The sequence below is a fragment of the Saccopteryx bilineata genome, chromosome 7 (assembly GCF_036850765.1).
Source record: "Saccopteryx bilineata isolate mSacBil1 chromosome 7, mSacBil1_pri_phased_curated, whole genome shotgun sequence".
In the NCBI taxonomy this organism is placed as follows: domain Eukaryota; kingdom Metazoa; phylum Chordata; class Mammalia; order Chiroptera; family Emballonuridae; genus Saccopteryx; species Saccopteryx bilineata.
The window spans coordinates 78,925,611-78,949,225 of record NC_089496.1 but is presented as its reverse complement, the minus strand read 5'-3'; the positions used below and the strand labels follow the sequence as shown (position 1 = coordinate 78,949,225).

The 23,615-nt window shown below is 35.4% G+C and overlaps 1 protein-coding gene across 3 annotated transcripts in view; it reads right to left on the bottom strand.

The window, feature by feature from the left end:
• The window catches only part of HECTD2 (HECT domain E3 ubiquitin protein ligase 2), an 84,247-nt gene that overhangs the window by 3,356 nt on the left and 57,276 nt on the right, over window positions 1–23,615 (bottom strand). Inside the window, exons 9-20 of one of the 3 annotated variants that reach the window (XM_066239646.1) lie at window positions 22,850–22,998; window positions 22,133–22,256; window positions 18,882–18,978; window positions 15,577–15,684; window positions 14,527–14,659; window positions 13,002–13,090; window positions 7,468–7,626; window positions 4,295–4,369; window positions 3,511–3,598; window positions 3,318–3,424; window positions 1,870–1,985; window positions 443–586 (exon numbers count right to left, since the gene is read on the bottom strand). In XM_066239646.1, the coding sequence (XP_066095743.1) occupies window positions 443–586; window positions 1,870–1,985; window positions 3,318–3,424; window positions 3,511–3,598; window positions 4,295–4,369; window positions 7,468–7,626; window positions 13,002–13,090; window positions 14,527–14,659; window positions 15,577–15,684; window positions 18,882–18,978; window positions 22,133–22,256; window positions 22,850–22,998 (1,389 nt within the window). Of the gene's footprint in view, window positions 1–442; window positions 587–1,869; window positions 1,986–3,317; window positions 3,425–3,510; window positions 3,599–4,294; window positions 4,370–7,467; window positions 7,636–13,001; window positions 13,091–14,526; window positions 14,660–15,576; window positions 15,685–18,881; window positions 18,979–22,132; window positions 22,257–22,849; window positions 22,999–23,615 lie in introns of those variants that run through there. The other 2 variants (XM_066239647.1, XR_010726608.1) reach the window with 2 other exon arrangements.

Below are 23,615 nucleotides of genomic sequence, written 5' to 3'. Positions count from 1 at the left end.
CATTATTAGAAAAATAATTTAAAGCCATTATCATCATCATCACTTTTATATGCAAAGAGCACTAGATTTAAAAAAAGGTTTAATACTAGATGCATTTCTTGTACTAGAGGACATCTAGTACTAATTATGACAGCCAAAACCTCCACCTTTGTATTTTTAATAAAAATCACCTTTAAATAAAAATGAAGGTTAGATAATATACTACTAAAAAGCAAGCTAGCTCTAAAAGAGACTACAAAGCAGGTTTAGCAAAACAAAAAGTTAATGGAAAGGAATTTTCAGTTAGTATTTGTATGTCTGAAAAATTAATAGAGGACCTTAAGCCAGCCTTTCTCATATCAAGGCCATGTTTACTCCTGAGATTTTTCTATGAAGATGACTTCAGAATGAAATATATTAGCCAAACTTATTGATTAAAAACAATTATAATCTAAAAATTTACCAATTAGTAGAAGTTTCATTCTTTGAGATTTTAAAGTTCAAATCAGCCATTCCTCCTACAGGGACTCTGTCACTTCCTGTAGTAAAATGTAGCAACTTCTTCTGAAGATCAAGAGGAAATCCAAGCACAACATCCCAAAAATATCTAGAGAACACAGAAGGAAATTTACATAAAATGTCCTAACAAAAATCGTGCAGATCAAAATAAAGCAGTGATTTTCAACTGGTATGCTGCAAGAATTTTTAAAACATGCAATACCTGACTAGTCAGGGGCACTGACCTCTTTTCCCTTAGACTATCAAATAAAAAAATGTAACAGCCAACACAATGGCAGCCATATGGTGTGAATGAATCAATATTATACCTATTTTTTTGTTAGATTGGCAACAAATATTTTTTGGTGTGTTGCAGAATTTTAGTAATCAGTTTACGTGTGCCATGAGATGCAAAAAGTTGGAAATCGCTGGAATAAAGTAATATAAAGTAAGCTCTAAGGAAAAAACTTTCCTTAGCATACATGTATGTACCTTTAAAATTAAGGAATGCAAGCTTCTTTATCTGAATTATATTTTTGACTAACATTATAAAAATACATTTTTATGCCCTGGCCGGTTGGCTCAGTGGTAGAGCGTCGGCCTAGCGTGTGGAGGACCCGGGTTCGATTCTGGCCAGGGCACACAGGAGAAGCGCCCATTTGCTTCTCCACCCCTCCGCCACACTTTCCTCTCTCTCTCTTCCCCTCCCGCAGCCAAGGCTCCATTGGAGCAAAGATGGCCCAGGCGCTGGGGATGGCTCTGTGGCCACTGCCTCAGGTGCTAGAGTGGCTCTGGTCGCAACATGGCGACGCCCAGGATGGGCAGAGCATCGCCCCCTGGTGGGCAGAGCATCGCCCCATGGTGGGCGTGCCGGGTGGATCCCGGTCGGGCGCATGCGGGAGTCTGTCTGACTGTCTCTCCCTGTTTCCAGCTTCAGAAAAATGCAAAAAAGAAAAAAATAAAATAAAAAAATAAAAATAAATAAAAATACATTTTTATAAAATTATAAAGATAGCCCAACAGTGGAAAGTACAGCAGCCCTTTTTCTCCTATATAATTTTTCTCATTTTTCAACACAGTGCTATTAAAATGATATCTGTGTACCATGCCTGAAGTTCTAGAACAAAAGCATTTTTAAAAAAGTAAAACCTCTATACTTTTGTAGAAATTTCTATACTGTATATCACTCTCTCCCAAGGGGACTGCTTTGCTAAGTTATTTCATATTTAATTTCTCACATTACTTTTTAGAAATAAAATAAGGCAGTGTGGAACTCTACAGGATTTCAGTTGATTTACTTGATTCCAAGGTTGTAAGTTACACAAATAAACGAACCACCTTCTCTCTCATTCCCTCTTCTGCAACCACACTGTCAGAAGTATCAAGTCTCACCTGATAGTCACGTCAGTTTTTGCATAGCCATCATACTGAGTGCTTCTCTGCAGAGCGTGCATATCCAGTTCAGGACTTCCACACACCAGGATTTCAACCTCTTCTGGACGAAGCAGCTGCCAATAATCATTTAATGAAAATGATAAAAGTCATCATTTAAACTGAAATTGGAACTATTTTCATTGAATCCAACTATAAAAATCATGACTTCTCTTACCATAAATCAAGCCATTTTAAAAATATTTATTTATTTATTTTTGTGACAGAAACAGAGAGAGGGATAGATAGGGACAGACAGGCAGGAAGGGAGAGAGATGAGAAGCATCAGTTCTTCATTGCGGCTCCTCAGTCTCCTTAGTTGTTCACTGATTGCTTTCTCATATGTGCCTTGACTGGGGGGTGGGGTGACTACAGCAGAGCGAGTGACCCTTTGCTTAAGCCAGTGAGCCTGGGCTTCAAGCCAGCAACCCTGGGCTCAAGCCAGCAACTATGGGATCATGTCTGTGATCCCACACTCAAGCTAGTAACCCCAAGCTCAAACTGGTGAGCCCCTGCTCAAGCCAGATGAACCTGCACTCAAGCCGGCGACCTCGGGGTTTCGAACCTGAGTCTTCCAAGTCCCAGTTCGATGCTCTATCCACTGCATCACTGCCTGGTCAGGCAAGCCATGTTTTAAAAGAAAAATCTCCACATATATTTTTTCTACCATGGTGAGATATTTTGCTACCAGTGTGTCACAATTAGAGCTCAATAAAGTGCTCTGTTTTCAAAGGTAGTTTTGTGACAGGTTACTCTAAAGAAGGCTCTCTCCTATGAAAAACAATTCAAATGAAAGGCCTAACTCCAAACCTTCATAATAAAACTGAGGGGAAATAACGAAGCTGTGATAGAGTGTGCTTTGGATAGCAGGGGTGAAGAGCACCAGTTCTTCAGAAAACTGTACTTTTATATTCTCAGCATGGTGTCTAGACAGCAGCTGACACATACTCACATGGCTCGCATAAGTCAAACCAAACAGAGTCCATCATGACTCTAAGACAAACTACTTCCTATGGGTAAAAGGCAGCTCCGACTTACAGAGTTATAAATAAGTTCCTTAGCCAGTAACAGGTGGCTTTTGCCCAGAAGCTTATATGCTAATTGTTTTCTGTGCTTTGTCTCTCAGTATTAAGACCTTGAGCCAATAGGATTTCTTTATCCACTCTGCTTGGAGAAAGTTTTTAAAGGCTTAAAACATATAGTATATGACATAGCACAAGGGAGAAAAATGGAGTTGAGTGGTCTTTTTCCTTTTAAAGAGTTAAGGCTGAAATGGGAGAACTTTTTATTTCTAGCTCTACCATTTTCTATTTTAAAAGCTTATCTACTAAAATATTTAAGGACTTGGTTTTAGTTATTATCATATTACAAAACCTAATTGAAAGTATAATTTAAAGGTTTAAACTCACCATAAGGGCATTTGAAGCACATACACTATGAAATCCATAATAAAATGCAGCGAATTGCTTATAGATGGATTTGTTGAGAAGGAAGTCAATATAAAGTTGCACATATTCTGAAAAGCAATTTTCCACCTGTTATATAGTAAAAGTAAATGGTAAACACCAAAGCATTTTAATTAAGAAATAGTATCTAACGTACCTTTCCTATTTTGATTGGTAACTGGAATTTTATCACCACCTGGCTTTAAATTGTAGGACTTAATTATTCCAAATTCTTCTTGAAAAACCTGATGGGAGATTCCAACACAAGATATTTATTAGTATGGTTGATATCTAACAGGTTTCAGAGAACATGTTTGTAAAGTTTAAAAAGCAGTTTTCCCCTAAATACACAAATCACAGAAATACTAAGCTTCTTCTAATATTTGTATCAGAAGAATGAGATATCATAAAAATATTGTGAGGTAAAAAAATAAGTCTTTAACTTAATCCTCCCGTTGAATACAGTTAAACACCCTGCCGATGTTCACAAGACTCATGAAGCCATTCAGGTCTTTTGGAGCTATGTGGATTGCGCTAATTCCCACCTCCCAATTACTGTTAGGGGAGCGGAAATGAGAGGGTTTGGGTCTGATCCACTAGTTTCTGCTTACTTCTTGTACTGAAGCTACAGGAGAGGCTATTTTTAAAAGTTGAAAAGCTCTGAGAAAGTAACCGAGTTAAGGGAATGTGCTACTTGCCTTTAAAATGAGCAGAGAAATACCCTCACCCTTGGTGAATTTCTTTAAGTACTTTCATTGTTGCTCTTTTATGTGTATCTACCTGCATTGTCTAATTTATCAGGTTCAGATCCTTTAAGATAGGGATGGTATGTGTTGATTAATCCTGTTCATCTTTTCAAATAATGAGTGTTTCATAACAAATGGCATTTTGTCATATATGAAATACATGGTTAACAGAAAGCTATCTGCCCTTAACAGTACCTGGAATGTTGAATAGAAATCTTCTTCAACATTGCCTTCATATGACAAGAGTTCACTTAATCCACGGGCCAGCTCCTATAAAAAAAAAGTTATGTGTTTTTTTTTTGTTTTGTTTTTTTTAACCAAAAGGTATTACCTAAAACAGTCAGATCTGTTATAGCTCACTTACATGTGAGAAAGAGCAGAGAAACTTTCAGATTCTGAAATAAAGGTAAAATCTGAGATGTATTTTCTAGAACACAAAACGCTTCTTATTGATTTCTGCCACCTACCTTTCATTGGAAAAGTTCACAGGGGAGGAAGACACCCAGGTGACTATTCTTACGCAGCAAGCTAAGGCATAGTTCTCATCATAACTCGCTGCTGTCTGCAGCACTATTTATAAAGGTGTAGCATTTCTCATTTTCAATTTATTTTCTTAAAAATATGCTGTTTCAGGATACATATTTTACATTTAAAATCACAGAGTTCAAGCAGATAAGCGGGGTTGATATTTCAGTCACAATGCCCTTTTTCCCAAGAAGTTGAGAGCACTGGAAAAAACATTCTCCTGAATAGGTTACAACTCATGTTATCAAGGAGCAAAGACTTACAAATAGAAAAACTAACTAAATGTTTAAAAATTTTTCAGGTTTTATGAAAAAAATTTTAATTTATTTCAAATTATTAAAAGATAACAGAATGGTTAGAATCTTAATACTTACATACATAGTAAGTTTTCCATCCCATTAAAAACAAATTTTTATACAACTTCAGATGAGCATAGATTTGCAATTACTAATAAAAATTATGGATGCTGAAAATTATAATTGGGAGATTTCTGGTTTAAGAACTCCAGGGACTACGAGGTAAATCCAAGAGAAAGGGCTTACCACCTTTCAGAGACTAAATTCTTGATGACGAAATACAATGTCATAGGTCATGAAGTTGTAACTCAGATCTGCTTTAATTAGGACAGTAGACCTTTTATTCCAGTCGCTGTATTTTCAAACCCCAATTTTTGTTGAGAATTGTCTTTATTGATACTTTGTCTTGGACTTTTAATTGTGATATGCTATCTATAACTTACTACTTTACAATCAAACTTTTTTCTGATTTTATAAACCTATAATTAAATAGTGTGTGAAGATACAAAGTAGTGTGTTTGCATAGTTTGAATACCTGGTCTTATTTAATAGAGCATATGTGAGTGGTTTAAGCAGAGGAAAAAAGATAGTATAGCTACTGATTCTAAGTTATGCTTGCCTCTGCTCTATTTTCAACAAAACCCTCAAGTGTGACTTTCACAAGACTGTTGGAAAGATTTCTTATTGTTGTTATTGGATAATTCTGGTGCTTTGATTCATGGATCACCTCTGAGGGAAGCCGTATTCATTAACATGGTCATGGAAAATTATTGCAGTTACTAACACCATATTGAAGGCTCCACTGAGGAGTATTTTAATTACTTTCTGTACTTTTTGTCCTATATTCACAGATGTCTTTAAATTAAGAAACTTATCTACTATATACTTCTCTTCACTTTCCTGCACAATCTTCTTGAAAACACTGTATACAAATACATATGGGAAAGAATTGAATAAAAAGCAGTTAAACATTTTTAGGATATATTTTTATCATACATGAAATGGAAATTAGGTGCCAATTTTTAATAGATGCTATTTATTAAAAAATGAATAAACCATGTATAAAATGTTTTTTAAAAACTACCCACATTAGCCTGACCAGGCGATGGTGCTGTGGATAGAGCACTGGCCTGGGATGCTGATGACTCAGGTTCAAAACCTTGAGGTCCTTGGCTTGAGCACAGGCTCACCAGCTTGAGTGCGGGGTCACCGGCTTGAGCGTGGGATAATACACCTGACCCCATGGTCACTGGCTTGAGCCCAAGGTTGCTGGCTTGAAGCCCAAGGTCACTGGCTTGAGCAAGGGGTCACTGGTGAGGCTGGACCCCCCTAGTCAAGGCACATATGAGAAAGCAATCAATGAACAACTAAGGTGCTGCAACTATGAGTCAATGCTTCTCATATCTCTCCCTTCCTGTCTCTCTTGCTAAAAAAAAAAAAAAAAAAAAAAAAGTACCCACAATCTATCATCATAACACGGCAGCCCTTTCCCTGCTTCCTTTCAGGCTTCATTGATGCCCGTACAGAAACTGACGTTTTTTCAGTAGTTGATCTCATAGTAGACACACAATCTGGATTCCTCATTAAAGAGCTAATAAAAGAATATTAGGTTGGTGAAATCTTCAGCGCCATAATATAAAACGTATGGCATAGTCATTTATAAAATATCCATTAATAACTAAAAAAAAAACTGGATCTAAAAGTCAAATTCAAATCTTTAATCATAAAATTAGGCAATTTATTGACAAAAGTCAATAATAAAACTGGGAAATTTATTGGTAAAAAATGTGGCAAAAAGTGGGACAAAAAAATTACAAAAATCTAAAATGAGAAGGTAACTCAGAGATTAGTCTATTCCTTTTGTTTTAGAGATAGGAAAATTAAGTGAATCATCCAGGGTCACAGCTAAGTATGCTGCAGATACAAGACTGTAAAAAACAGATCTTGCAGTTTCTTAATCCGAGTCTGCTCTATTTTGCAAGCAGTAAAATATATCATTATAAGGAATTGTCAGGAGGATCAGAACTTCTCTACTAAATTTTAACCTTAAGTTTGATAAGAAATCTAATTTTGAACTGAGGAATGTTATGAGATAATCCCATGAAATTCATGTTGTATTGAATTTAAGAGATGCTGTTATTACACAGTTAATGATATTGCACAGTATCATCTTAATAAGGATCCACAGAAGTAATCAATTACTAAGTGCTTTCTTATCTCATGTAATCTACCTAATACATGAGTTTTACTCTCTCATTGTTCACATAAGGAAACTAGAGCTCAGAATCTTGAAACAACTTAGCCAAGTTCACAGAGCTAATAAGTGGCAAAGGTTGTATTCAAATCTGTCTGACTTCAAAGCCCATTCTACTATGTTATAAGAGCTGAAGAGTGATGCAAAACGGGTGCTGTGTCTCCATGAGCAAGGAGAAAGCTAGATAAAAAGGAGATGGGTTACAAAAGTAGAGAGAAACCAGATTAGAAGGAGAAAGACTGTGCAGGTAGATGTTAGCATTAAGGAATAAAATATAGTCATTTTATACTTACAGGCATAATTTGACATAAGTCATCAGTGGTAACACTGCAGATGCCTACTGGTGTGTTTTGATCACTAGGAACGATGGGAGGGCTCAACAGCTTCTTGTAACAGCAGGGGGGGAAGCGAATATCCAAGGTAATGCTGTTATAAACAGCTAGTCCCATAAGCTATGCATACTAAATGTTAAGTATTAACATAAAATCCTTGACAACAAATGACTTTAAATTATACATCAGTCAATTTCTTGCATACTTCTTTCAGAACTAATACTGACTTTTTAATTAATCCTACATACTTTCCCTTCTTTTATTTCCTCTTTATTTTATATAATTCCTTGATTACCAAGTCATATAAAAAGGAGGGGCCCAGTTGATAGTACTTAATGATTTCCTTAGAAAAGTTTATTTAAGATCACAACAGAGCCTGACAGGGTGGTGGCACAGTAGATAGAGCATCAACTAGGACGTGGAGGACCCAAGTTCGAGACCACAAGGTCGCCAGTTTGAGCGCAGGTTCATCTGGTTTGAGCAATGCTCACCAGCTTGAGCCCAAGGTCGTTGGCTTGAGCAACGGGACTCTTGGTCTGCTGTAGCCCCCCGCCCCGTCCCCAGCAAGGCACATATGAGAAAGCAATCAACAAACAACTAAGGAGTTACAACAAAGAACTGATGCTTCTCATTTCTCTCCCTTCCTGTCTGTCTGTCCCTCTCTCTGTCTCCGTCACACACACACACAAAAAACAAAAAACAAAAAAATCACAACAGATATCAATTTCAGACATATCTATCAATATAAATTATTTAACATATAAAAAGCACTTTCTAAATTTAAACAAAGAAGGTGATTTTATAATCGCAGCAATTTATTCAGTAACACTCACTGCAGAACATACTATTGGTTCTGGTGATCATTTAAACTATTTTAAAATTAAATACAGACTATGCCAAGAAAAGAGAGCTGAATGAATAAATATATGAACACATAAACACAATCATACATAAACACTGTTGATAAGCTGACAGAACACCGACTCTTCTAGCTGAAAGGCCTTTATTGGAGTTTACTCAAAGGGTTAAAGTTAAAAGCTACAGATGTTATATATATAAAATTTGCCCAATTTATCCATTATATGGCAGAATGTAACATCCATTTGCTAAAAGAGGGGTTTTAGAACAAATTTTGTATTTCAACTGTCATATAAAATTATTATATCAAGTTATTAAGGAAGTCCTTCATTTCATAGGCTCAAAAAAAAATCTAAACATAAGGGCTGGACAAATTACTGGAAACAATTTTAAAAATTAGAAGATAGCCAGTATTTCATTTTGCTAAGGCAGAATGAGGGTGATAACCTCAGGAAAAAACATACTGTTTACAGGTAACCATATTAACAGAGACTGAGCCATGTACTCACGGGACAGATCCTGAAAAGAAGTTCTAATATACTTCTATGATTATGATAATGGCAATGACAATAACCACACTACTACTGTAGTCACCATTTATGATCTTTTACTATGACAAGTTCTAAGCACTTTTCATTTAAAAAAGTTCTTTTAATTGTAACTGTGAAGGCACATTTTTTTTTGTTTTTGTTTTTTTCTCTTTGGGGAGAATTACTTTGCATTTTATATAAATGTCTAACTACTCTGCTCTACACCTGAAACTCATATAAAGTATTGACTGTCAAAAAATCCCCACCAAATTCAAGTCCCTACATCCAGTTCTTTTAAGTATGAATCCAGAAGTGGAATTGCTGAATCACATGGTAATTGTTTCATTTTTCAAGGAACCACCATACTGTTTTCCATAGCAGCTGCACTATTTTGCATTCCCATTAGAAGTGTACAAGGGTTCCAATTTCTCCACATCTTCACCAGCACTTGTTATTTTTAGGGTTTTTTTTAAAAAAATAATAGCCATTCTAAAAGGTAATTTTTGCATTCTGGCTGAGATTTATGTCCCAAAAGAAATAATTTCTGTTTATTTCTAAGCTCACCTGTCAGGCTGTCAAAGGGCCCACACATAAGGGAGTGGCAAGAGATTGCTTAATGGGTACAGGTTTTTCTTTTGTGGAGAAAGGTCTTAGAACTAGATAGAGATGACTCCTGCACAACACTGCAAAGGGACTAAAAGTCACTTAATGTGTTATATTTGTGTTATGTAAATATACCTCAATTAAAACAAAAAATCTGCAGAATGGGCAAAAAAGGATTAAGTCACTGCTAGATGAGAAAGTGAGCTTTTGAGAAAAAAAGTACTGCAAGTCTTTATAGTACTTCTATAATTGTGATAACAGAAATAATGACAATAACCACAATACTATTATAGTTACCATTTATGATCATTTACTATAGTGGCAAGTTCTAAGCACTTTTTATTTTAGAGGTTCTTTTCATTGTAACTGTGAAGGTGCGTTTTTAACAGATGAAGCAGGTGCACAGGATCTGCTACAGGAAACATATATACAGAAAGAGAGAGAGAAGGGGGGAGGAGCAGGAAGCATCAACTCCCATATGTGCCTTGACCAGGCAAGCCCAGGGTTTCGAACCAGTGACCTCAGTGTTCCAGGTTGACGCTTTATCCACTGCACCACCACAGGTCAGGCCTTTATACTTATTATTATAGGTTTCACTATACATTTTATGTAAATCCAAAGACCTTAACATATTTAAAAATGAAGTATTAGAAACAAATTTTTTATCCTGAAATTTAAAAACTGGAGATACGTACAGAACCAACTAAATTTTCCCAGCCATCATCTCTGTTCTCAATTTTTAGTTCTCTTCACCTTCAATAGATCTTTCAAACTTACATGATCACAACCCAACATCATCTCACAATTTTCTTATACATATATTATCATGCTTTGGGGGCATCAGTCTTATTTTCTACAGTTAATTTTTTTTTAGATAAATACACATTAACAATGAGAGGTAATGGCCTTAATGACTTTAGATTTATAGCATGTCCTTGAAAAATAACATCATTTCATTCAATTTTGTTTTCATTATAATGTTAATGAGATGCTGCAGGAACTTAACTCTTGTTTATTAAACATCAATTAGCCTATGGTAAAACTGGTTTTGCTATATATCATTTCACTTAAAGTCACAGAACCTACTGACAATGTTAAGTGAAAACTTACTGTAGTTGTTTAACTTGAAATATGCAACATATGTAAATATGCTTTATATGCTCTTTTGAGAAATGACTGAATATAAACTAATGTCTATTGCAAAAATATTAGCAAGTTCATGATTTTACGTATAGTACTTCTAATAATGTGATAGCTAAGTAAGATCTAATACTGCAATAAAAATATCAGAAAGTCACAATGTCACCCAAATCTAAGCTGTGATAAGAATATAAAGTATGACAAACATTATTTATCAAGAAATCCAAATATCTCACAGTGTAGTGAGAAGCATCAATGACTCAGGCTTCCAATGAAATTGAAACATTCAACAAATGATTACTGTAAATAAGAAAAACAAAAGCCTAAGAACTGTTAAGTGGTCTGTATTGTGGAATTTAGCACTTTGGACCTTCAGACATGACTATATATATATATATATATATATATATATATATATAGTTTCAAATTAAGTTTATCATATCAATGTGTAGTTTTTGTCTCTATAACCTTTTCTTCCATCTAGTTTCTCGATTTTCATATACATTTCTCAGGAGTTATTCCAACAAATGTAACAAAGCTAGATATTCAAAGCCCTCCATAATATGGCTCTTAACTCTTGTTCTTAGGGATCTTTCTTTTATTTTTTAATTTTTTTTAGGTGAGACGAGGGGATCTCACCCTGACCAGGATCTACCGGGCAACCCCATCTGGGGCCAAAGGTGTAATACCGAGCTATTAGCACCTGAGGCTGATGTGCTCCAATGGAGCTATCCTCAGCACCTGGGGCAACACTCATACCATTCGAGCCACTGGCTGCAGGAGAAGAAGAGGAAGAGAAGGGAGGGGTGGGGAGAGAAGCACTTGGTCACTTCTCCTGTGTGCCCTGACTGGGAATCGAACCCGGGATGTACATTTGCTGGGCCACGTTCTACTGAAGGTATCTTCCCTAACTTCAGTGTGCCCTCTGCTTCACTCAGTTGGACCTACACATTGCACTGTAACAGGTCCAACACAATGCAGCCTTTTTTTTCCTAGTCACTCTACCACTCTAGTTCTATTCTCTACAGCCCTGTCCTAATCAGATAGAATGATTCCATTTTTAAATGACTACCTTCTGTGGGAAGACTACACTGAATCTTTTCCTTTTCAGAACTTCTTAGCTCTTAATGTCAAATGGTCATTTGACTCTGAGAACAGACTACCTTGCATTGGTGGTCACCTGCCCATCTAAATGACAAACTCCTTAAAGGTGGAACTTTTATTCCTTTTTTAACCTATGTATGCCAGTGCTTGCTGGTTTATTTACTCTCCCATCCTTTCTCCCACAATTATATTTCTCAGAATTAAAAAGCTAATGTAGAAGGTGTCTTGTCCAGTCTTCCACCCAATACATGAGGGATTTCTCCAGCACCCCTGAGAGGGATCAGAGGGTGCATTTATATTATTTTAAAACACTGTAAGATAATGCCATATATTTTATTCCTATCCCTTTCAATTTGTAATTTTTATTAAATACCTTGGGATTAGAGGGTCATATTAAAGACCTAGATTTAATTTCCATAATTTCAATTTAGTAAACAGAATGAAATAAACTATTTTCTGTTAGTTTCTTTTACTTTGTACTTAGAACTAACAGAAAAATAGTTCATTATGAATAGAAAAGATACTTTGATTTTTAAAAAGTCTTAATTTCCTGATAAAGTAGATAATATATAAAATAGAAAAATCAACATTTTTATTAATACTTTGAGACAAAGTTTTCAGAGAGAAATATAAAAAACTCAATCATTCCTTTCAACTAATTAAATCTGTTGACATTAGATAGCTGTGATAGTACAAATAATAAAGATTACTGAAAATCTATTAGTAAATTTGACAAGAATGTTTGATTTGAATGAAATGTTTAGTGACCAATTTTCCAAAATTCAGATAAAATTTTAAAATATCTCTAGTCTACTATTACCTTATGATTTCACTCACATGTGGAATCTAATGAACAAAATGAACTAACAAGAGACAGACTCCTACACAGAGAGCAGGTTGGCAGCTGTGTGTGTGGTTGAGGGAGGTGGAGGGACAGAGTACCAAAGGACAAACACACTCACGGAGCTGGACAACAGTGTAGAGACAGGGGGAGCTAGAGGAGGGTATAGGAGTGATAAAGGGTGATAAAGGGTGATGGGTGCAGACTTGACTTGGGGGGTGAACACATGATACGGTGTATAAAATATGCTATAGTTTGGGCACCTGGAACCTGTATGTTAACCAGTCACCAATAAAATTCAATAAAAAAATATCTGATTTTAATAAAATGCTTAATGAGAACAGTTTTCCAAAATTCAGATAAAATTAAAAAAAATTTCTAGTCTACTAGCACCTCCTAGTGGAAAGTTTAAAGGATACAATTCCAACCAATCGAAATTCAGAATAGTTATCACATTTAAAACTGCTAAACCAATGGCAGTGTGAATCTTTGTGATATGTAAACATGCCTGAAAAAAAGAAACAATTTGATTAATTAAAAAATCAATGGTAAAAATATACCTGACATCTCATCTGTTAGGAACAAAACAGTTCAGTAATAGTTCCATTACAAAATATCTTTCATGTTAAAATATCTCAAATACTTGTACAGAGTACATACAAGAACATTTTACTGTTCATTGAAATCCAAGGGTGGAAATATGGGGTAAAAAGACCAAAACTCAGAAAATCAGTTGATTTTCTTTTATAAAAACTAGAGCTTTACAATTTATTAGTTATGATCAAAATTAATTTTATGTGGATAATTCAATTTATTAATGTCACCTTTAATTCCTATTACCATAAAGATGATATGTATACACATATACAAAATAAAAATAAATAAATAACAAAATCTTCCTCTGAAGAAAAACACTTAACCAAAATTAATTAGATAGATGTTATTCTCTAAAGCAGTAGTCCCCAACCTTTTTTGGGCCACGGACCGGTTTAATGTCAGAAAATATTTTCACAGACCGGCCTTTAGGGTGGGACGGATAAATGCACAACATAAAATTATGCGACCGGCGTAAAAACTGTGGTATTTTTAAATATAATTGTCGAACTTACCAAACAAGCGTCAAGACTGAGTCTTAGATGGATGTAACAGAGGGAATCTGGTCATATTTTAAAAATAAAACATTGTTCAGACTTAAATATAAATAAAACGAAAATAATGTAAGTTATTTATTCTTTCTCTGCGGACTGGTACCAAATGGCCTATGGACCAGTACCGGTCCGTGGCCCGGGGCTTGGGGACCACTGCTCTAAAGAAGGAAAGCCAAATTTAAATTTCAATGGTTTATTTTTGTCTTAGAAATTAATGAATTCTTATTAAAAGGGTTTATTTTTAAATGACAGAATTTTCAAGCATTAGTGAAGAGCAAACGATAGTTTTGTTTTTTAATGAATTCTTATTAAAAGGGTTTATTTTTAAATGACAGAATTTTCAAGCATTAGTGAAGAGCAAACGATAGTTTTGTTTTTTAATGAATTCTTATTAAAAGGGTTTATTTTTAAATGACAGAATTTTCAAGTATTAGTGAAGAGCAAACGATAGTTTTGTTTTTTAATAATCAAATTTTCTTTATTTCAACAACAAATTAAATTTTCCTGAAGTTGGCTTAGTCAGAAAAGAAGTGGATGCTCCCTAAAAATGTATACTTTCAAGTCTTTATACATTTTGTGTAGAATTCCCAACACAATCATGAACATTTTGATCGTCAATTTGGTAAATTCTTAAAATATAAATAACAGTCCTTAAAAAAACTATTCAAGATTTATGGTTGACAAAAAAATATGTAAAAACATAGGGTAGATTAAAAATTACATTAATTACTTGAATCTATGAATTATGAAAAATTATAATTTTAATGAAATACTGTTCATAAATATTAATACTCACCATAATCTGGATGAAAAATTTGGCGAATTAGAAGAAGAAACCATTCTTTAGTTAAGCCACCCATATCCAAACCAGCTTCCCCTACAAATGTAACCTTCAACTTCTTTTTCAAGTCTGCTCTTTTCCGGGTTAACTATTTGAAGAAATTATATAGTAGAGGAGAATAAGTGACAGAAAGAGGAAAGTAACTTGTAATTATGGGAAATGTGTTGGGCAGTCAGTATCTTAGTTACAATGTCACAAAACACGTATACACACATACACACACATCTATCCATCCATCCATCCATCCATCCATCCATCCGTCCGTCCGTCCATCCATCCAATAAATCTGCCAGACACTGTGCGAACTAGTCATTATGTTTGTTGTATAGATCAAGAAAAACAGAATTAGAGAGGCCAGGTATTTGCCCAAAGTTACTGCCTCCCAAGTTTACTGTCTCCAAGACTTTAATTTAGCTGATTACAATATAAAATAATTTCCTTTTCTGTAACTTGTCTTCAATATTAAACTTAAAAAATAATCACATAATTAAATCAACCTTTATCATATAATAGCCACATGCAGATCTGGCTGAAGAACTATACATGCATGAAGCTCTATAAGTTCTATAATACACACACATACAATTAAAGTATGTTCGACCCTAAAAAGACCCAATATACCTTGTTGATTAGACCTCTAATTTTATTAGATGAGTAATCTGAGGCTTGGTGAAGTTAAAATGACTTGTTACATACACAACTAGTGTAAAAGATGGGTCTATGATCTAGGTTACATAGTCATATACATGAATTACTTAAAGTTGTTCTATAAAAAAATCCCTTTCTGGGGAATTAATAACAAACCAAACCATTAACAAACATAAAAATGAGCATAAGGCTTAATTGTGAATACAGAACTGATTTTAACTATGGTATCAAAATATAAGGAAGCATATATTTACTATAGCGTAAAGAAATAAAAGACAGCTTACTAAGATTTTAGAATTATAGAATTTACTTAAAGCTTTAATCAATTAATACCAGTTTGGAATCAATGATCGATACCTCATCAAGAGAATCGCTAACCAGATGTGTCCTCCTTACTTTCATATTTAGAAATAACATATTCATATCGGGTCTCTGTCTTCGAGATACTTTGTCCACCAGACTTTGCTAATTAAAAAAGAAAGCAATAAAAATGAAATTAAATGGTAATTTCATTTAAAACATTTAAACACTTTATTAAGAACCACTTCCTCTTCTCATATAAACAATTTTGTAAACTCAGTTATACAAATTTCGATTTATGAAAATACCTTATTATTTCATTTTGGAACAATGGTAACCAAAGGGGATCCAAAATGGAGTCTGGCTTCTATAGTAAAGAGTGTTATATTTCAGTTTCCATAGTCTCATCTTTAAATAGCAAGGTTTTCCACTTACTAAATACAAACATAGAGTGGGAACATTTGAAACAAGCTATATACTTCTGATGATAAACTTGGCTTAAAGTTTTCAGAGACAGAATTAACTCTCAAAGCATACTCTATTTTTAGACAGTTGTTTGTCAGTATTTATCAGAAACATTAACAATGTTCATATCCTTGGTCCCAATAATTCCGCTTCTAGGAATTATAAAGACAGAAAATATTTCATACAGTGAAATGTTCATCATAGCATTACTATGAAAGCAAAACTTTAGAAATATCCTAAATTCATATTTATCTAATAGAAAACAGCTATCAAAAATAATGATCATAAAAGCTATGTATGTACATAACATGGAAAATGCTTAAGGAAGGCCCAACTGAAAAAAAGCAGGGGACAAATAATACTGAACTCTGTTGCCCTTAAAAGATAATATAGGTTAAAAAATTTAAAAGAACATTTACCAAAATGTTAATAATAGTTATGTACGGGTGATGAAAACATGGGTAATTAAAAAAACTATTTTTTTCTGTTTTTCCAAAATATAAGCAATGAGTATATGGAAAACAACACATTAAAAAATATAAGGAATATATAAATATCCTTTATCATATAAAGTCTACATGCTTACATAATTTATCTAAATCTTTTTTAGACTACCTCATCTTCTTTGGTAGCAAACAAAATGAATTATTGTACTGATTAAACACTATCAGTTCAGACATTTTAAATACATTCAGCATAAAATTTTAATATACCCAACCTATATATTTTTTTTTAATTTTTTTTTATTTATTTATTTTTAGAGAGGATAGAGAGACAGAGAGAAGGGGGAGGAGCTGGAAGCATCAACTCCCATATGTGCCTTGACCAGGCAAGCCCAGGGCTTTGAACCAGCAACCTCAGCGTTTCCAGGTTGACGCTTTACCCACTGCGCCACCACAGGTCAGGCTACCCAACCTATATTAATAAGCCTTCTTTCATAATTCGGTAAATTGCTATTATAAAACACTAATTCAGAGGCCTTCTTCATTTCTCCAATATCCAATTCTAAAAGCTTTCAATAGTCCTGGGTCCTCCTTTTCATGTTCAAACAGACATATATTTCCAGGATGGTATTCTGTAGCATTTACCTGTTTTCCTACCCGTTCCCATTTCTGTTCCCAGTCGACATCCTGGGGAGCCATCACACTGTAAATGCCCAATACACATTTATACTAGGATGCTCCTGGAAGGCAAAGCTTTGTGGCTACTCCCATCAGGAATTCATATTTAATAAAAAGTGCTTCAAATGAAAGAAATAACTGGTAGAATTCATTTCAGATGCAGTCTGATGAGAAAGTTCTTTTTAGGTTGGGGAATCTCTTTTGCAACTTTAGATTACACCATATAATCTCTTTCTTACAGTAACTACCTGTAAGGCTATCCTTATGTCAAATATCCACCAGTCATTAATTCCAAGTGCTATGGCAATTTATAAGTTAAAACTGTTGGGAAACACCCATAAGAGCTGGCATTGCCATTTGACTCTTCAGTTTCTGATTCGTATCCATGCTGTGGGGCAGACAGCCTGTGACAGTCTCCAGCCGCCTCTCTCCTTCTGATGGGAAGAAAAGTCTACCAACGAAGAGACTTGGTAGCTTAAAAATGTGAGTGACAGCTGAAAACTGCTCTGAGGAACTTAGGTAGTACCATTTCTTTAGATATTTTCTTACAAATATAAAAAATCATAGCCCAATGTAAAAAAAGATGTACTAAAAAGGTATATGAAATTGCATAAATGCAATAAAAAAATGACAAAATTACTAGCTATGTAATTTTGAGCCAAAATCTACCCAGGATGAAGAATTCTGGTAGTAAATATACCTACTGAAATGTATTTTTCAGAGGAGGCAGCGTGGCTATGGAACTCCCTTGGTATATACAGGCAATAACATTTCTTCTAAAACTCCCATACATGGAGTAAGCTGACTCTAGGATGTCACCAGTCACTCAAATCTTTTGTACAGCTTTGTGACATAAAATAATACCTTCTGGGAACTGAATTACTGAAGAATAAATAATTCTTATCTTTTATGCTATTTAGAAGTAATGTATAATTTACACTTTAGCATTCCTTTTATATTCTTGGACAAGATATGGAAACCGTTTCTTTTTACTCTGTGTTCTTTATTTTAAAAAGACTACAACCAACCTTTCCTCTAATTTCTGAAGTTGTGGGTAATCATGCCACAAAATCAGATACTCAAAATATATGAGTATTTAAATGTATAGTCTAGAGCCCTAATAAAGGCAAGCTCACTCGGTCTAATCTCTAGTAGGTAAGTCCAGAGCTGTGCTGTACTGAGCTGAGACACAGTGGTAGGGAGCGCTGAGGACGGGTCTGGAGATGAACTCGGCCCCGCTCCATAACTTGCCCAAAGCCAGCCTGACTGCTGCCCCAGTTTCTATGGGCTGTGCACTTTAGCTTCCTAAGAATCAATAAAACATCTTTTACCTTCTTTGGACATATTTCTCAGTTTTCCAAGATTACACTCTTTATTACATCTTTTAATTTTTTGGTTGTTTCTATTTGATTTACCAAGAAAACACTTTAGTGGTTGCTCTTACTCTTCGCCTTCACTGTAGTTTTCACCAGGCTCTGCTTGTTACTAAAGCTAGAATATGGTGTCTAGAAATTATGTCCAACAAGTTCCCAGTACTCTGGATTTCTGAGAAGCATTTAATCTTCTGGCTATATTTATAACATAATGAGAAGTTGATGAGGGGTATCTTTTTCCTGTATCATAAACAGGTTTCAGCACTTTTGGGGGAAAACAGAATATGAATTTTACTTTTAACACTTTCTAATTATGCTAGAACAATTCACAAGACATTTATTTATTAAGTTACTTACTGTATTGATTATAGTCAGTATAAATACGTTTACATAGCTGGCTTACCCTTGCGATGCTTATCATCTGTTGTTCTGAGTCTCTTTGAATAATGATCTTTTTTGCAGCTATAGAAATAACGAATGGGTACTGACAGAAGGAAAACCTGCCCAACAAGTGAAAACAGAAAAAGCAGAATTGTGTATTTTTAGCAAAATTACCCTAAGGGAATCTAAGGTACCCATTCTAACAATATAAAACATTACTTCTAAGTTGTGTCTTACCATTTACAAAATGATCTTATGTACATCATATCTCTTAATTCCCATAGCCCTGTGAAGTATGTGTCATTACTAGGTGAGCAGTACTTTTATTTTCTATTTATTGATTTTTTTTTTAAGAGAGAGAAAGAGAAAGGGGTGGGGGGAGGAGCAGGTAACATCAACTCATAGTAGTTGCTTCTCGTATGGATTTGACAGAGCAAGCCCAGTGTTTCGAACTGGTGACCTCAGCATTCCAGGTCGACGCCCTATCCACTGTGCCACCACAGGTCAGGCCGTACTTTTTTTTTTTTTTTCATTTTTCTGAAGCTGGAAACGGGGAGGCAGTCAGACAGACTCCTGCATGCACCCGACCGGGATCCACCGGCATGCCCAACAGGGGGTGATGCTCTGCCCATCTGGGGCGTTGCTCTGTTGCATCCAGGGCCATTCTAGCACCTGAGGCAGAGGCCATGGAGCCATCCTCAGCGCCCAGGCCAACTTTGCTCCAATGGAGCCTTGGCTGCGGGAGGGGAAGAGAGAAACAGAGAGGAAGGAGGGGGGGAGGGGAGGAGAAGCAGATGGGTGCCTCTCCTGTGTGCCCTGGCTGGGAATCGAACCTGAGACTCCTGCACGCTAGGCCGATGCTCTACCACTGAGCCAACCGGCCAGGGCCTTATTTTCTAGAGGAAGCTACATGTAATGTTCTGAAATATATGCTAACCGCTTATATTGTTTTTACAAATAATTTCAGTGTTTATATATAATCACTTGTACATCATTACCTGTGAAAAATAGGGCCAACGCCAGAACCAAGAGGTAGAAGTGTTGATGAAGGAGGATTAGGACAGAAAGTTCAAGTACAGAAATTAATGTAAGAACTGATTAGTATATGGATATTTCTGATGTGTGAGCTTCAGAAATGAGGAAATCTTACAAAAATTCTAGTAGTAAAAATCAAAGTAATAAATTTAAGACCAAAAAAATGAAAGTCAGGGAGAATGTTTCTGTTAGTACTGTACTGAATGGTGTAGTGATATGAAATTATATGTATTTGTCAAGGTACACTACGATCAAAGGTTATGAAAATAACTTTTTTCCTAGATCAGAGCTCATTCTGCATTATGTAAAAAAGCCACAAGCTGCACAGAAAGGCATTTGGGGAGAGCTAGTGTGGCAGCGGTGACCATTCCGGAGTTCTCCCATCAGAAGTGGCTGCGATAAACCCATCAGTTGTCACTGGAACCCAGCCGAGTGTTGTCTGGCGGGGCATCTGTAACCACTGAGTGGTATGAAAGAGGTGGCACGAGTGTGAACTGGTGGGATATACCACCTGATTATACCTGTGAGAGTTTCCTCTTGGATTGCAATTGTTGTTGAGTACTAACATGTAGTAATTTTGAATCACTATGTGCTAACTAAAAACAAGAGAAGTGTAAAGAACTTAGCAGGATGTACTTTAAAATGCTGTACCTCAACCATTCCCTAGTCATGCACATAGAAAAATGATACTGTGTGTATGACATATTCAGATAAACAGACGATGAGGCTACACTTGACCAGAGATGACTTGCACCAGGGCTCCAGGTTCCCTCTGGGTCCAGGCTGGTGCCCCACAGGCTGGAGGGGTCATAGGATCAAAACTTGAATTCATTCTTGGTACCAGGCTATGATACAGTGGTTGGAGGAGCTCTGTGTTAAATGCTGTCACTGAAATACACACAGTAACTCCTGGAGTTGTTTTGTGGTTTTGTCTACCACATTGCAATTATATTAAAGTGGGAGAAAAAGCATCTTTGTAAAATAAACTTTCCCAAGAAGATATCCTTCAGATGACTGAGGTCCTCAGAAATTGAACTGTTATTCAGTTCTGAGTGTTCATAGATGGACTGAGATATGTATAGAAGGCCATTTTATGTTTTAGACCAATTCTGGTAGAAAGGGTCCCTGGAAGCTTGAACCAATTTATGAACTAATCTAGGGTTTTGGTTTTTTGTTTGTTTGTTTGTTTTCAGAGACAGAGTTAGAGAGAGGGATAGATAGGGACAGACAGACGGGAATGAAGAGAGATGAGAAGCATCAATTATCAGTTTTTCATTGTGACACCTTAGTTGTTCATTGATTGCTTTCTCATATGTGCCTTGACCACGGGCCTTCAGCAGACCGAGTAACCCCTTGCTCGAGCCAGCGACCTTGGGTTCAAGCTGGTGAGCTTTTGCTCAAACCAGATGAGCCCGCGCTCAAGCTGGCGACCTTGGGGTCTCGAACCTGGGTCTTCTGCATCCCAGGCCGACGCTCTATCCACTGCGCCACCACCTAGTCAGGCAATCTAGGGTTTTGATATAAGGTGCAGTGTATTAAAGAATTTGTTTCAGGTGTTTTGAAAACCTGTCTCTTTACTAGAATCTTTTGTGGTAAAGCCCTTTCTCTAACATCCATTTTTTAAATACCATATGTAAAGGTCAACCATTTTTTTCTACAGTGTAAGGGAGAAAAACAGTGAATGTATGTGTGTATTGCAAAAGTGTGTGATTACTGTGTTAGATTAGGCACTGGCAAACTATGCCTATGGAACAAATATGGTCTACAACCTCTATTTTTAAATAAAGATGTTTGGAAAACAGACAAACCCATTCATTTATATATTGTCTAAGGGTTTTTTTGTGCTGCAATAGACCAGAGGTTGTAAGCCCAAAGAGCCAGAGATATTTACCATCTAGTACTTTACAGAAAAAGTTTGTTTATCTCTGTTCTGGATCATAGCATATAGAATAAGAAGCTATAAGAAACTGCATATTTAGATAGTACCTTTCTCTTCTTAAAAAGATGTTATTAATCAAACCAAAACAAATTAATATATATTATAAATTCAAAATGTAACAGAAAAAGGAAATGTTTTAACAAATACAATATTTCAAGGTTGAATATTTAAACTATATTTATAAGTTTATATATAAAGCTATGGGTATATTTAAATGTATTTATACTAACTTAAAAACCAATCGTTATTTTGAATAGTATTTCATACAGGTGAATAATCAAATGAACTTCTGATTATACCTGTGAGAGTTTCCAAAGCTCTGCCAGGTGTGGTATTCTTCCATGAGATCAATGTGATCCAAGGTAGAATTATAGAAATCAGTATAAGGAATAAGGGGAGGGTGAACCAAATTGTTTGCGGTATCTGTAAAGATAAATTCTAATATAATGATCTTTCCCAACATATACATGATTAACTCAATAATAAGAACATTTCAATGTCTACCAGGTAGCTTTTATCTATTCCTATTTTAAGCAATTGTAGCTACCAATGGAAATAGCCCATTCCCATCTTTAGCTTCAAGTGGAAAAGGTAGTCTTATAATTGTGGTTAAAACGAAGCCAACAATTTGTTTTTTTCCGAGGAACTTGTGGTGGGGATTACAATACAGTAGTATATAGAAAAGGAGTGCGCAGATGGCTGGGTACTCATTCTATGCCCGTGTAAGTGTGTTCTCTAGGAATTCAGGGATGTTTTCGTGTTCTTAGGAATCACTACTTAATAGGTTATAGGCAGTTGATCACCATCACACAGAATACTGCCCAATACAATAAAAACATAAGGCTTTTTTATGTTTATTAATTAACCGTAAACTCCATTCCAAAACAAAATAAATTACAACTTTTCACTTTGAAGAAATGGTTTAAAATGTAAGAATTCCTCTACAGTACTTTGAGATTCTTATAGAAATGTATTAATATTTAACAAAAGAAAAGTAAAGATAGAATGAAACCTACGAAGTAAAGCCAACACTTTGGACGCTGACGGGATCCACCAGGAACACTTGGTTACAGGTGGGAATTCTTCAGGCTTTGCAGGAAACAGCCGTAACGAGATGAACTGCAGCAGTCTCTCTACCAACTGTTTGAACCTCTTCTGGGACAATCTAGTAACGATTTTGAAATAATTCCAATCAAAATTCACATTGTCTATTTTGGCAGTATATTCGTGAGATAGTAAAGTGCATTCTATATACATAAACTTTAAACATATTCTCCCAAATTCTATTTTTTAAACTGCCAAACATGTAAAAAGATAGAAGATCTTACCTGGAAAATTGTTTCTTAATTAAATAAGAAATAAACATTAAAATTACTATGAAGTTAATATTAAGCATTTAATTTTTAAGGCTTACCACATTCAGTCAACCCTATTATTCACAGACTCTGTATTTGCAAGTTTGCCTGCTTGCTAAAATGAACTGTAACCCCCAAATCAGCAACAGTGGGACTTCTCAGGCTCCTCTGTGGACACGCAAACAGTGGCAATAACTTCAGCTGCCAGTGTGCATACTCCCAGCTGAAGTCAGAAAAGGCAACTCTGCCTCTTTCTTTAGCTCTCACACTGTAAATATGTGGCCTATAATCTCTTTAGTGTCATTTTTCATATTTTTGTGCTTTTTGTTAGTGATTTTGCTGTTTTAAAATGGCCCCCAAAAGTAGGGCTAAAGTTTTGTTTAGTCTTCCGAAGTACAAAAAGGATGTCATATGCCATGCAGTGAAT